Here is a 14,503-nt window from a genome sequence, read left to right as displayed (position 1 = left end):
TTGCCCATTATAAGTATATTTATTATGGTCTGCATTAAGACGGGTCCTGGAGCCAGTTTGATTCCTGGGTTGGGAATTCAGATGGATTTTAAGTGACCTCCTGTTTATGTACTATAGCAGTGAGAAAATACATAACCACTAAAAAAGCACAATGACAATATTCATATTTCTGTAGCAATTGTGCTCAGCATTGTCTGTAGCAGCAAGATGTATCCTACTGTCTCTCTAGATACATTGTACTTGTGTAGGAACTAGTCAGTTTTCAAAGCCCCCATAAGATTTAAGCCTTTTTGATGGTAACTGAGGGAGCTAAATTGTTCGACTTTGAAATGGCAATACATGGAAAATAGCTGAACAGAGCCCACAGATTAAAAGAATAACACATTAGGTCAGTTTTTTTGTAGTTACCGGGCTTTAATTGTGTAACACTGGAGTGTGACAAGACATTAAACCCTGTTCTGTTCTGTAGAAGTATACAAAATGTTCCTGAATGCATCCAAATGGTCATAAGGAACATGCAAAATAAAGTCACTGTAAGCAAACATGTCTGTGAACAACTACAGTAACATACACACTTTGTAGTTTATAGTTCCTAAAATATAGGAAATTATATGAAGACATCTGCTGCTGTCTTCTTTCTCGAACTACATTTCCCAACATGGAAAAAATAATGCTACCTGGGCTAATACATGGTGCCTATGGTTGCAAGCCTGTAAATAGCAGCATACATCTTAAATACATTGCTGAAACATATAAAAGGTGTTTTTAAATATGGTACCAGTGCAATGTGGTGGTAATGTTAGTTTGCTCTGTTAAATGTAGAGTTGTGTAAAGTAAGTGTGCAACGTTTTTGTAAAGAGGAATCTTAATTCAATCAGAGTTCTTAACTGCTCTTCACAATAACATTGTTTCTTCCATTAGTTTTTCCATTTGATCCATCACTGTTGATTGTGATGTCTTCCAAGAATTTGATATTAAGCAGATAACAACCCAGTTGCTTTCCAGTCTCTGTCTGTGTTCCTGAATAAAACACAGTTAACATTGAAATGTTATAATATCACAGGAATAAATTATACATTTAATAGAAAATGCAATCTGTTTTATGGCCTTTTTAGTTTGCAATGTGAAATACAAATTCAAGTAGAACTTGTGCAATAGAGTGGCTTGTAGTTGTTGCACCAATATGGGCTTTTCAAACGGCTATCTCAAAATGGTTTCAGCTTGCTTTAAAGAGGAAGTGGCGGGGCTCTGAAAAATATAGCATTACACATCCACACATGTTGCTACAACTTTAAATAACATAGCTGTCATTTATTTTCATTGTTAACATCCTGGCAACTTTATTGCAAAGCTCTTTTCAAAATGGCTGCTCTAGTGGACTGGGGTTTGAGATCTGTCCTCTAAATCACTGCAGGAAAAAAACCAAAAAAAAAACCCCTTTGGTTTCTGTTCTGTACCACATCATGGATAGTTACTGCTGTGTTACCGGTTTGACAATGTGGACAATTCTTACACTATCCATGCACTAGAGTGGCCATTTTGAAAAGAGCTTTGAAACAGACTTTAAAGTTACAAGTGTAAAAAGTTGTCAGGATATTAACAATGCAAATAAATTACAGGTACATTATTTAAACAGTTGTAGCAACACGTGAGGATGTGTAACACTATTTTTCAGAAACCCACTACATACTCTCTTCAGGTGGTCATGTTGTTTGACCATGTGTCTGCTTCCTGGTTTCCACCAAGTAGGTGCCTGAATTCTCCCTATGCCTTCCTGCATATAGGAGTCCATAGCAACAGCAAGCAAAGGCAGCTTTGTGATTGGTTTTATGTCCAACAAAGTAAAAAGGGAACAGTTTAAAATAAATAAATACACACATTAAATACAATTCAGTTTTTGGCTATGTAGCCTATTACGTTAGTATGGCTTGCCTGCTGGACACTTGCATTAAACATACCTGCAGTAGATCAGGAGTGTTCCTCTGCACTGCCGCTGAATGACCTGCTGCGGATGTGGTTCCTCAGCTGTTCTATTAGTTCTGGGTTCTGCTGCTGAATCTGCTGTGCAAACTGCTGTCCCCTATGGGGGAGGGACGGGGGAAATTAAAAATAATGCTTGGAAAAGTAATCCTGAAGTGTCAATTATGGAGAGTGTGTGTGCATATATATATGCATATATATATATATATATATATATATATATATATATATATATATATATATATATATATATGCATATGCGTATGCATATACAGTGCCTTGCGAAAGTATTCGGCCCCCTTGAACTTTGCGACCTTTTGCCACATTTCAGGCTTCAAACATAAAGATATGAAACTGTAATTTTTTGTGAAGAATCAACAACAAGTGGGACACAATCATGAAGTGGAATGAAATTTATTGGATATTTCAAACTTTTTTAACAAATAAAAAACTGAAAAATTGGGCGTGCAAAATTATTCAGCCCCTTTACTTTCAGTGCAGCAAACTCTCTCCAGAAGTTCAGTGAGGATCTCTGAATGATCCAATGTTGACTTAAATGACTAATGATGATAAATAGAATCCACCTGTGTGTAATCAAGTCTCCGTATAAATGCACCTGCACTGTGATAGTCTCAGAGGTCCGTTTAAAGCGCAGAGAGCATCATGAAGAACAAGGAACACACCAGGCAGGTCCGAGATACTGTTGTGGAGAAGTTTAAAGCCGGATTTGGATACAAAAAGATTTCCCAAGCTTTAAACATCCCAAGGAGCACTGTGCAAGCGATAATATTGAAATGGAAGGAGTATCAGACCACTGCAAATCTACCAAGACCTGGCCGTCCCTCTAAACTTTCAGCTCATACAAGGAGAAGACTGATCAGAGATGCAGCCAAGAGGCCCATGATCACTCTGGATGAACTGCAGAGATCTACAGCTGAGGTGGGAGACTCTGTCCATAGGACAACAATCAGTCGTATACTGCACAAATCTGGCCTTTATGGAAGAGTGGCAAGAAGAAAGCCATTTCTTAAAGATATCCATAAAAAGTGTCGTTTACAGTTTGCCACAAGCCACCTGGGAGACACACCAAACATGTGGAAGAAGGTGCTCTGGTCAGATGAAACCAAAATCGAACTTTTTGGCAACAATGCAAAACGTTATGTTTGGCGTAAAAGCAACACAGCTCATCACCCTGAACACACCATCCCCACTGTCAAACATGGTGGTGGCAGCATCATGGTTTGGGCCTGCTTTTCTTCAGCAGGGACAGGGAAGATGGTTAAAATTGATGGGAAGATGGATGGAGCCAAATACAGGACCATTCTGGAAGAAAACCTGATGGAGTCTGCAAAAGACCTGAGACTGGGACGGAGATTTGTCTTCCAACAAGACAATGATCCAAAACATAAAGCAAAATCTACAATGGAATGGTTCACAAATAAACATATCCAGGTGTTAGAATGGCCAAGTCAAAGTCCAGACCTGAATCCAATCGAGAATCTGTGGAAAGAACTGAAAACTGCTGTTCACAAATGCTCTCCATCCAACCTCACTGAGCTCGAGCTGTTTTGCAAGGAGGAATGGGCAAAAATTTCAGTCTCTCGATGTGCAAAACTGATAGAGACATACCCCAAGCGACTTACAGCTGTAATCGCAGCAAAAGGTGGCGCTACAAAGTATTAACTTAAGGGGGCTGAATCATTTTGCACGCCCAATTTTTCAGTTTTTTATTTGTTAAAAAAGTTTGAAATATCCAATAAATTTCGTTCCACTTCATGATTGTGTCCCACTTGTTGTTGATTCTTCACAAAAAATTACAGCTTCATATCTTTATGTTTGAAGCCTGAAATGTGGCAAAAGGTCGCAAAGTTCAAGGGGGCCGAATACTTTCGCAAGGCACTGTATATATATATATATATATATATATATATGCTCTGGTTTCGGTGCCTCACAATAATTTAATTATTTAAATGACATCCGTAATTATATCTGCTCAGGGAAGCAAAACAAATAGGTAAAACATTTTATTGCTACAGTGTTGAAAGGCGTTTCAACAAGTGTGCAAGTTGTTTGTAAATTTGTTTCTGCTACACTGACATTTTACATGGAGCACCTATAGCATTAGTATTTTCAATACAGCCTTAGAAATAACTACCTTCTTTTAATACTAGAGATTAAGCCTAATACAATTTACTATACTGTATTTGCCGTAATGTGTTATATAAAAAATAATTGTGTGAAGACTATGAGGTCTTAGACAATATAACATGATAAGGGATGGTGTCTTCATATGTTTTGTTTGGAGCCCACTGTTACTGTATATGGGTGTTTGTATGAAAAGAGTCACCAGCAACACGTACGCTTCAATAAGGCTGGACAAGTCTGTTAAACCCCCAACACCAGCCGCCGGGCCTCCCACTGCATTAGACATCATTCCTGACATGCTGTTTGCAAAACAAAAGATACGTATGTCACTATATCTCGTATGAAAGTAGAATTCTAAATTTATATTAAAAAAAATAAATAAATATGACAATAATAAATTACAATACTTACAGCTGTTGCACTTGACGGTTTTGCATTACACTTGCAGCCTGAAAATAAAGGCAAAAATATACCGTATATACCTAACAATGTTGTACACATGTTAATGTAATACAGTATAACTTGTTTTCTAATGACATCACTATGGTGTATATCGTAGCAGGGCAATATTCTTCTGTTTAATACAAAATGGCACATTTAGACAATGCCTTTATTAATGAAACACCTAAATGTTGTCTTCTGGGTTATTTATTTAAATAAGCAGTCTACTTGTCTCTGTTTTTGCTGTCAGTTTAAAACATACTGATTTACGGCACAGTTGAAAAATAAAGGTTAGTATTCTTAGCGCGCACACACACAAAATCAATGACTTCACTGTGATTTTTCAAACATAGCTATAGTTTTGAGCTACAGTAGTCTGTGCATTGGTTACAAACTACCCGTGGTACAGTACATTGATATTTGTTTCACAGTGAGCCCACTTACCATGGTGATGAAGGCAGGGTTATTTATGAGGCTTGCCATGTCAAATCCCAGTCCAGTTCCAGTCTGCCAATAGATACATTCAAGTATTTTAGATTTAAATTCATTATGCATTATTCCTCACTATCTTGTAAAGTGCTTTGTGATGGTGGTCCATTATGAAAGGCGCTATATAAAATAGATTGATTGATTAAGAAACTGATTACAGCTAATCTTTCACCAAAAACCACTGACTGTATTATGCTGACACTTAAAAAAGGTCCATGGTATCACGAATTTCATATCTTTTTTTAAAACCTCAGTTGTATGTATACAAAAGCCACGTTGATTCTACATTCCTAATTTCCAACAGTTAACCGCTTTGGTTTTGCATTTTAACTAATCAAGGTTTTAAATTATTTTTCTTACCTCTTAGCACTAGCAGCATTATGACTGGTCCCCTTTTTACTCTGCTAAACTTTTTTCGGTCTTGTTCTTGTATTTTATGCTTCAGTCTAGAATAAGCATATATTTCAAAGACAACACTATAGATTCAAAGTTTCTCTTCCTGTCTGGAACCTAATCACTTCCTGTTGAAACTCAGTCCAGTGGTCAAGCTGCAGTTAGACCATGGTGAGCTACAATACTGCAAAGGTACTGGAATGCAGAAGTGTATCAATAGCCAGTGCTTATAAAGAGACAATTTTAAAACCTTGGTTAGTACCTTTTTCTTTTTTGCTCTATTAAATGACAACATTGAAGTAAATATGCAAAAATGTGGTTTCCTTTTTTTATTTATTTTGTAGTAGATTCCATAGTGGAGATTAACTCAATATAAATGACCAAGCTTTGGAGATCAAACCCCCCGTGTGCTCTGTGTGTCTCTTCGTGACGTGCAGAACTGAAACTTACTGGACTGGAGGCTTCTTTCAGCTTCTGTTCTGCCATTTTCAAGTTGGATTTATACGTGTCGTTTTCAGGATCCAGGACCAGGGCCTTTTTAAAATAAGTTGCAGCTTCTGTGTATTTATTTATAGCAGTCAGGGCCAGTCTGACAGAAAAAATGAAAAGGATTTTGAAAGTCAGTCCTGAAAAAAATTAAGCAGGTATCGACTTCTGTTGAGGTCACAGTGAAGACAAAACCAAAATTAATACTTACTCTGAGGATCAATACTTCTGAAAGGATGACTCAAAACACCAATACATTTTAATGCATACATTTTAGGAACAGGACTAATATTCTCTCCTGGAGAGCATGGGGCTCAACTGGTAATTACCAGTCATATTGTAGCTGCTGTGAGATGGGTTGTCACAGGTCATGTCAATAAAAACATATTTTGTTATTCTTAAAACCAGTTATTTTCTTGTTAGCTTCAAAAACTGCTTGTGCTGCTCTCTCTCTCTCTCTCTCTCTCTCTCTCTCTCTCTCTCTCTCTCTCTCTCTCTCTCTCAGTAACTTCAGCTCTTAGCAGGACAAAACAGATTTATTTGCAGATAAATAATAAAAAGGTGTGTTTGGGAATTCAGTTTCACTTTTTTGATGTAATTTCATGTAAAACAAACTGCCCAGTTTAACCATGTTCAATATGAACAATGAAAGGAACACCTGTGCAATTTATATAGGAGCATTGATGAAGAATTGTATTTACTGCATCACCTTTGTTGTACTGTAACACAGCATACAGTATGAATCAACTATTTTGAGGTGCAGTTCATTGTCCGGACTGAACGACCCTAGATACTCGTTTATATATATATATATAGAGAGAGAGAGAACAATGACACTGATTGTAATGTGCATTGAAAATAAATATTGCAGCACCACTGTAAATAGGAACCAACTTTGTCAAGGCTATATGGGAAGCACTCGTGTACACCAACATAATCTATCAATGGTAATATTGTTTTGAAAATCGACAGCGTCCCTCATGGGGGAGAAAACATTGCCATGTCTATATAAAAAGACATGATTTATTCTGCATGTATGTACAAGCTGTTCAATATGGAATTCATGATTTCAATAGAATCAAGCCATAAACCCAGACATTTATCTGAAGTAGTGACCCAGGAGGCAGGTCATTTGGTCAGAAGTGGTCATCCAAGTAGGCAGACTGAACAGGATGATAAATCTGGAACACATACAGTATGACGACTGCGTGATCTGAAAGGCGTGACTTACCCCATCCTTCCATATGCTTTGCTGTAGGTTGGATCTATTGCGATAGCCTTCTCACAGTCACTTGTGGCTTCGGTGTAGTTTCCTAGTTTACTGTGAGCTGCAGCTCTAGACAGAAAAATCAGTACCAGAAATAAACTGTGTTGGTTTTTGGCCATGCTATTGTAAAGTTTGTTTTGTTTTTGTTTTTATGTGTTACTGGTAAACCACACAGACAGGCATTGCTCTGTTCACATGTTCACCTGTTGCAGTAATACACTGCGTTCTTTAGGTCCAGGTTGATTGCTTTTGTGTAACATTCCACAGCTGAGCTGTAATTCTCTTCCTTCATGTGATTGTTTCCTACAAAAGTATACAAATAAGTCTTAAAAGAATCACAATTACTAAAAATGTAAATGTGTTTTAGGTTTTGAAATTCTAGTAATATAAATAAATGCAGAGGAGCCCAATTAATCCACGCTTAAATGCAGTGCCATGAGCTCTCTATAATATATAAACGAAATGCAGTTTCACAAAATGAACATCCAAAGAATATTAATGATTGTTTTGTTTAATGATGTACCTGCATTTTTCAGCTGCTCTGCCCTTTCTGCGTCTTCTGGGGAAGGAGAAATCTCTGGCATAGACAGATTATCATTCTGTAAAAACAGATTTTAAAAAATAATAAAAAAAGAGTTTGACTTTGTAATAATCATGCCTCCTCTAACTTCAAAGGACTGCAACAGTAATACCAGGGCTCAGAAAAGCCTTGCGTCTCACCAGGATTAAATATATGAACCACTGAGACAAAAAAAAACCCATAAAGGTGCTGTTTTAGCAGAGACTTTGCCATGAATCTAGATAAAGAGCCTATACAGCACATGGTGGATATCTGCCGCTACTACACATACAAAGGAGTACACATGGAACTTGGAATACTGTTTCAAGCACTTACAACTTTAAAAGAAATGAATATTTAAACTCTGAATGATCTGAAAGATTCCTTTGTAAAGGGTGCTGTATGGAAACCTGAGAAATAAAGATAATGCTGCTTGCATGAGCTTATATTTTCTGGTGTTTTTCCTTTAATACTTCTGGTTACTATTTGACTAACACTTTTTTAATACAAAACCATCAACAGATTTAAATCCAAAAGCAGATCAATTGGTGATTCAAGACATGCAGTGATGTACAAACAAAGGGCAGACGTGACTTACCTTGAAGACAGAGTTCAAGAATATTTCTGTCAAAGGCTGTGGAACTGCTAGGTGACTGTCCACTGAGCTGATCTTGAACGTTGTCTCCAGACACTGTATGGCAACTTAACAGATGCATTCATAAGGAATAATAATAAAACATTTATTTACAAAGTATAAAGTAGGGTACATTTTATTTATATATATATATATATATATATATATATATATATATATATATATATATATATATATATTACCTTTTTAATGTCTTAGTATGTGTGTTCTCAACCATGTTCTGCAGTTGTTTTTGTCAAACTCATTATTGACCTCTAGGGATATGCAGCTGTATTGTCTGTCTCTGACTGTGTTTGATCTTGTAGAAATTGCAGAATGGAACACTGCGATTCTATCAGAAGATTTTCCACTCAGTACTGTAATACTGTAATTCACAGTACTGTAGTAGCAGAGGGGTCAGACATTACATTACTAAACTACCTAGTGGTGATTTCTAGCACCACCTCGCTTCAGAAGAGAACACACATAATGGGATATTGACCGGTAACAAATTAAACATGAACAACATGCTGATGATACAAACCATTCCTTTAACTTAGAAGTGAACATGGCACCATGCCGGCCCAAATGGACTTCCATACTTAATTAGCTAATGGAATGAAGACTTGTTTTGTTTTGTTTAAAAGACAACAAATCGGACCAGAACAACTGCTATACAACAGCATTGAGATAGATAAACATAATTTGGCCTTGATACGAATGAAAAATATCATCAAAATCCAGGAATTCTGAACCCTGCACTGAGCTTTGTAAGATAATACAATGTTACTTTGAAAAACAACTCTTCTATGATACAACATATAACACCTTAAGATGTATTTTCTTCAAGTTTACAAAAAAAATCACACAAGAGCAAGAATGTACTACACTATGCACATCTTTAAATATTTATATCTGTCATCAAACGTGGTTATGCTTTCAGCAGCTATTTATTTCCTATGAAGCAATGAGAGCTCAGTGCAGCCTATGATTAATAACCTACCTTCCAGGCTTTCCTGTTCGTCTGAATTCAAAGTCTCTGACTGTGTTTGATCTCGTAGAAACTGCACAATGGAAAACGCAAGGCGCTTCTCAACAGACATACTGTATGTTTTCAAATGTCTCCTGCATGGGAAACATGAAAAAATGAAACACAACAATTTTACATTGTGAAAATTAATCTAATATGAGTTAAAAAGGGGATATGTCAAGAAACACGGAACAAGTCTGATTTGCCCGGTGTTTAAATCCCCAATTATCAATTAAGATTGTGAATATCCTTCTGACCACAGCCAGTCCCTCAACAAGAGCACCATGAAATGGGCATTAAATAACAATAGTTTGTGTTTTGTTGTTGTTTAGATCCACTTTGTATCATTTTCTGTTTCAGTCATCAGATCCTGGTTTATTTTAAAGCTCAGCAAAGCTGGCCTCAGTATAGCTCCTTGTACCATGTCTAACCTCTAAGTACTGTACTGTACATCTGGTACAGAGTGTAACCATTACCTTCTCCCCCTGTGGATGTAAGGCGCACTTCTGTAGTAAATCATATGCTCTTGCTACAAAAACTTATTGTGTAATGTTTCAGTAGATTGGTTTGCAGGATATTTGAAAGGTCACTCAGGAATGGTTACTATTAACCACTTGACTGCCACTGAATGTACCAGGTACATCCTCCTACTCTCCTTTAAAATGTAATTAACCTTGATTGTTTTATTTAACTCGTAAAGGGATTGTTAATTGCTCAAGTAATCACCTGAGTGCTGCACTCAATTCAATTGCAGCCCTTCTCTCCTGTCAGCTCAACATCGTTAAATAATCTTCGATCAGCAAAGAATGGCTTTGAGGGAATGAGATGGATTCAAACCCATATATAACAGAATGCCACCACCTAGCCTAGTACATAAAACCACAAGTTTTATGTCTACAATAGTTTATTTTGTGAGAAAGTGAATTGCTGAAAGTGAATTCCTGTTGAGGCATTGGTTTCGCCTCATTATTTACATTTTACATTAGTTGAACTAGCTGGCATGTGTACCAAATTCGATTGACTTAAACTGAGTAAATGTAAGAATAACCAGGAATTTAGCTACTCTCTTGGAAAGGGAAACAAGTGCTTTTTTGAATAGGCCTGGTGGTGGCATTCTTTAATGATTTGTATCCATAGCCGCTCATCCTGGTACATACAGCCTCTACATCCCCACCCGACCTCTCCGCTCCGCCTGCACTAGAAGACTGGCTCTACCTCCTTTACGCTCCCCTGCCTCCAGAGCCCGCTCCTTCTCCACCCTCGCCCCGCAGTGGTGGAACGACCTTCCTACGGATGTCAGGACTGCCCAGTCCCTGACCACCTTCCGGCACCTCCTCAAGACACACCTCTTCAGACAACACCTGGAAAACTCAACTCTGAACAATATAGCACTCTGCTTTTAATGCACTTTAACTTGCTCTTATCTGCTCCCTATTTTACTGTATTTAATCCTGCACTTAACCTAATTTGTAGTATCTTGTATTTCACTTGCACTCGTGTCTAACCCTGATGTAACTATCAACACTGTTATCTGCTCTTGAACTGCCCCGATATCAAATCGTACTGTGTTTTGTATTTGCTCTTATTAGGACTGAAGTCATTGTATTTTGTATCTTGCTCTTATTTGTACTGTAATTCTTAATATGTATTTTTTGTATACAACTGTAAGTCGCCCTGGGTAAAGGCGTCTGCTAAGAAATAATAACCATAATACAGCCTAGCTTTGTTTACATTGGAAGTCCTGCCTCATACCAAAGCAAGTGGTTTAAACTGACAGGAGATAATGACGGGGATTAACTGCAGGAGAGAAATCCTAATTCTGAGATCACTAGAAGGTGCTCGCTCTTCCTCCAACAAACACATTATGTCTGATCCAGCCTGTATTACATACCTCAAGAAGAGCAACTCCTGAGCTCTGTTAAAAACTCCTGAACACAGACAGTATTTGAGGCATTGTAAGAAGAACCACTCAGCCTGCAAACAGCACAAAAAGTTAAGAGCACAGGCTAGTATTCACTTGTGTGCTTCACTCAATTCAGCTGTGGCCATTCTCTCATTGTCAGCCCAACACCGCTAAGCAATCTTAGAATCACTGCAACATCATGAAATGTTAAGAATCAATTTCAAAAAATCAATTTCAAGCTACTTACTCTCTAAAATTTTTGTGATTTTTTAAAATCAAGTAAAAACAATAATAGCCATTTAAACAGGCAAATGGTTAATTTTAATAACCATAATTTGATTAAAAACAGATATCTCTGACTAGATCAAACTGTCTCCAGTTCATACTGCTCTCAACTTTTCTCCCTGTCAAAGTGGTATCTCGCACTCCTCCTAAGAAATAAGTCTATTAAAGTTCATTGTAAATGTATGGTTCAGCCTGTCACTGTACACATTTGATAATTTACACAGCCAGCAAAGAAGCAGCTTTCAACCGATCCCACAGTACTTCCTGCAGAAAGCCCCTGGTGGCTATTATAATAATATCAGAGCCAGCCTGGATTTATTTATATGTTGACGGAGTTCCCAGTAACAGAGAAATTCTATTATATCCACGGATTGCTGAACTGCTGATGCTGGTAAATGTAGCAGCTTACAGGAGTTACACTGGATTTGTCTCCCAAACAGCAATCTGCTCCTGTCTGGAAGAAAGCCAGCTGCCAGCCTCACAAGAACACACATCATTTTTACTTTGTGGATAATAAATAACCAAAGCCATAAAAAGACCACAAAACAGAAAACTGGTTGATTTTTATTACTTTTCCCCAGAATATATATTTTTTCTCAATGTTGACCGTGACACTGGATATTTACTCAACTTGACTGACTGAGGAGAACATTTTTCTTAATTGAAGGATATTTATGTGATCAAAATCAGTCACGAAATGTGCAGTACTTTTAGTTATGCTTCAAAATATAGGCTCTGCCAACAATTGTATGTAATTATCTTTAGATAAGTATAAAAAAATGTAACAGAATGATTTGATTATTATAATCTATTGGAACATCCTACAATTATATATCTGTGGTCGGGATGATCAATCAAAATATCAAATATATAGCAAAAATAAATCAGTTGTAGAACTACGTATTATTTTTATGCTTGACAAATTACCATTGTCTCATCCCATTAAAAAAAACCCTATGAGGACCTTAAAGCACTTTAAACAAATATAAATGAATTTCACACTTTAATTGAGTTTTGTCAGGGCAGTACCAGTTGTTTAACTGTTATTTAAACATCACATTCGATTCAGGTCCTAGACAAGGTAATTTACACAACACCACTAGAAACCCAACACTGGGTACCCAACTTCCATAATATTTGTACACACTTTGCCAAGGAGTAAGGTTCAGCTGCCTGGAAGCTGGATGTTTTGCAGATCACAGATGGGGACACTATGCAAACAGCTATCATTAAGCAAACATATGAGGTGATACTAAAATCCAGTGTGGTTTGCTGTAACCTGCGCTCCCCATCACTTTAAACTCACTCCAAATATTTCTGAGTAAACTTTTTTTTTTTTTTTTTATCCTGGATTGCCTGTAACAGAGAGGGGAAAAAAACACCTTCATACTTCAAGCATGCGAAGAACATTCTGTGTTTATGAACGCATAGCAACCTTTTTTTATCACACATTTTAAATTTGTGTTAATAAACATCCTCCATGTGCTAACACAGGGACTAGAATCAGACGCCTGGTCTCACTGCAAAGAGCAAACTGGCTCACAGCTTACACACACACACACACACACACACACACACACACACACACACACACACACACACGCTTTTAATAGAAAGTTTTGTAAGACGTTTCTCTATATAACAGGAAATACTATTGATTCTTTAACAGAGGTCCAATAATGTTGCATTTGTAAATTGCACATTTAAAAAAGTAAACTTGCCAAACAATACCATGTCGGTAGAGTGACATTTGTGCACATAAAACAGCACACGTTGCCATTTTCTTTTCTTACAGTCTAGATGCCAATATTGTAGCGCTCTCGGTTAACGCAGGTAGGCGCATCACACAAGGCGAGGCAATCCACACACAGGCGGAGGGCGGGCGCGAACCCGGGTCCTCCTGAAATAAAGCATATCGCCGATACCGCTGTACAAAAGAGCCAGTTCCTTTGCAATGAGAGTATATCTTGTCTTCGTGTGTGATTACGTCACCTACCATCCCTGCTGCTGCCTTCCCCCGTGCACGCTACAATATGTTGGATGAACAAGCATGATTTGTGTTCCACTATTTGTACAGTTATACCATAAAAATAAATCATAAACATGCTTCATTGTGTATCACAGTCATCACTGGTAATATGTTTCATGAATGAAGCCTTGCTCACAGGACCTACAACTCTACAGTATATAAATAAAATACTACTGAGAGCATTTTGTTACTACAGTATCTAAAATCTGCGCTTCTAGTTTGAAGTGCTCTATAACTCTACAAGTAAGTACCCTGGACTCAAATATAGCTATACTCATGCCCCTAGACCTGGAGCTGAAATGGATCATGCTGCAACATTCAAATTTGGATCGTGGGGTTTACATTAATAACTATTCTATGCCAAGTAATAAAGTACAATTGAATGCAGTGATGAAACTAAAAGCTAATGGTGATGTAATCGACCAGGGGCTCACAGAAGGGCTAAGCACTCTATACATAGAACGACTATATTATAAACCTGATTTATCTATAACAGGTAAAAAAAAAATAATAATACTGCTAATAATAATAATAAAAAAAAAACATTGTTTAAAAGCTTACAGAAATAAACAATTTGATATGTATGTAACGCAAGCTAAGTACGCAGCAACAGAACTGTAGAGATTTGCAGTCAAATCACGGCTGGTTTGGTTCAACCCGTTTGTTTCATAAATGCAACCTCTGCTGCATGTCAAGCACATGCAAACGTACGCCCCTGTAATATAACACCGCCCATGCCTAGAACATTATTTATCCCAAGGATGCTACTGTGCTCCCCACCCGCTCACCTTGTGTCTTTTCACCAGGCTCCACAACACTGACAGACAAACGTGTGATACACTCTAGCGCCTGCGCATTCGCA

At 37.4% G+C, this 14,503-nt stretch overlaps 1 protein-coding gene across 3 annotated transcripts; it reads right to left on the bottom strand.

The window, feature by feature from the left end:
* Nucleotides 1–77: 77 nt before the first annotated feature.
* LOC117403676 (small glutamine-rich tetratricopeptide repeat-containing protein beta-like) lies at nt 78–14,497 on the bottom strand. 3 transcript variants are annotated; one of them, XM_059006799.1, is made up of 13 exons: nt 14,430–14,484; nt 12,760–12,823; nt 9,398–9,519; nt 8,359–8,462; nt 7,725–7,800; nt 7,405–7,504; nt 7,166–7,270; nt 5,899–6,037; nt 5,011–5,073; nt 4,537–4,574; nt 4,341–4,424; nt 1,959–2,080; nt 78–1,020 (listed from the first exon to the last, which is right to left on the bottom strand). In XM_059006799.1, exons 3-12 carry the CDS (start codon nt 9,495–9,497, stop codon nt 1,969–1,971), a joined length of 921 nt encoding a protein of 306 aa, XP_058862782.1. In that variant the 5' UTR covers nt 9,498–9,519; nt 12,760–12,823; nt 14,430–14,484; the 3' UTR covers nt 78–1,020; nt 1,959–1,968. The 3 variants fall into 3 exon arrangements, with proteins under 3 accessions (XP_058862782.1, XP_058862770.1, XP_058862778.1); XM_059006787.1 differs by lacking the exon at nt 12,760–12,823 and having other exon boundaries at nt 14,430–14,497; XM_059006795.1 differs by lacking the exons at nt 12,760–12,823; nt 14,430–14,484 and adding an exon at nt 10,640–12,741.
* Nucleotides 14,498–14,503: the final 6 nt, after the last annotated feature.

Source organism: Acipenser ruthenus, chromosome 2 (assembly GCF_902713425.1).
Source record: "Acipenser ruthenus chromosome 2, fAciRut3.2 maternal haplotype, whole genome shotgun sequence".
In the NCBI taxonomy this organism is placed as follows: domain Eukaryota; kingdom Metazoa; phylum Chordata; class Actinopteri; order Acipenseriformes; family Acipenseridae; genus Acipenser; species Acipenser ruthenus.
This window is presented reverse-complemented; position numbering and strand designations above follow the sequence as displayed.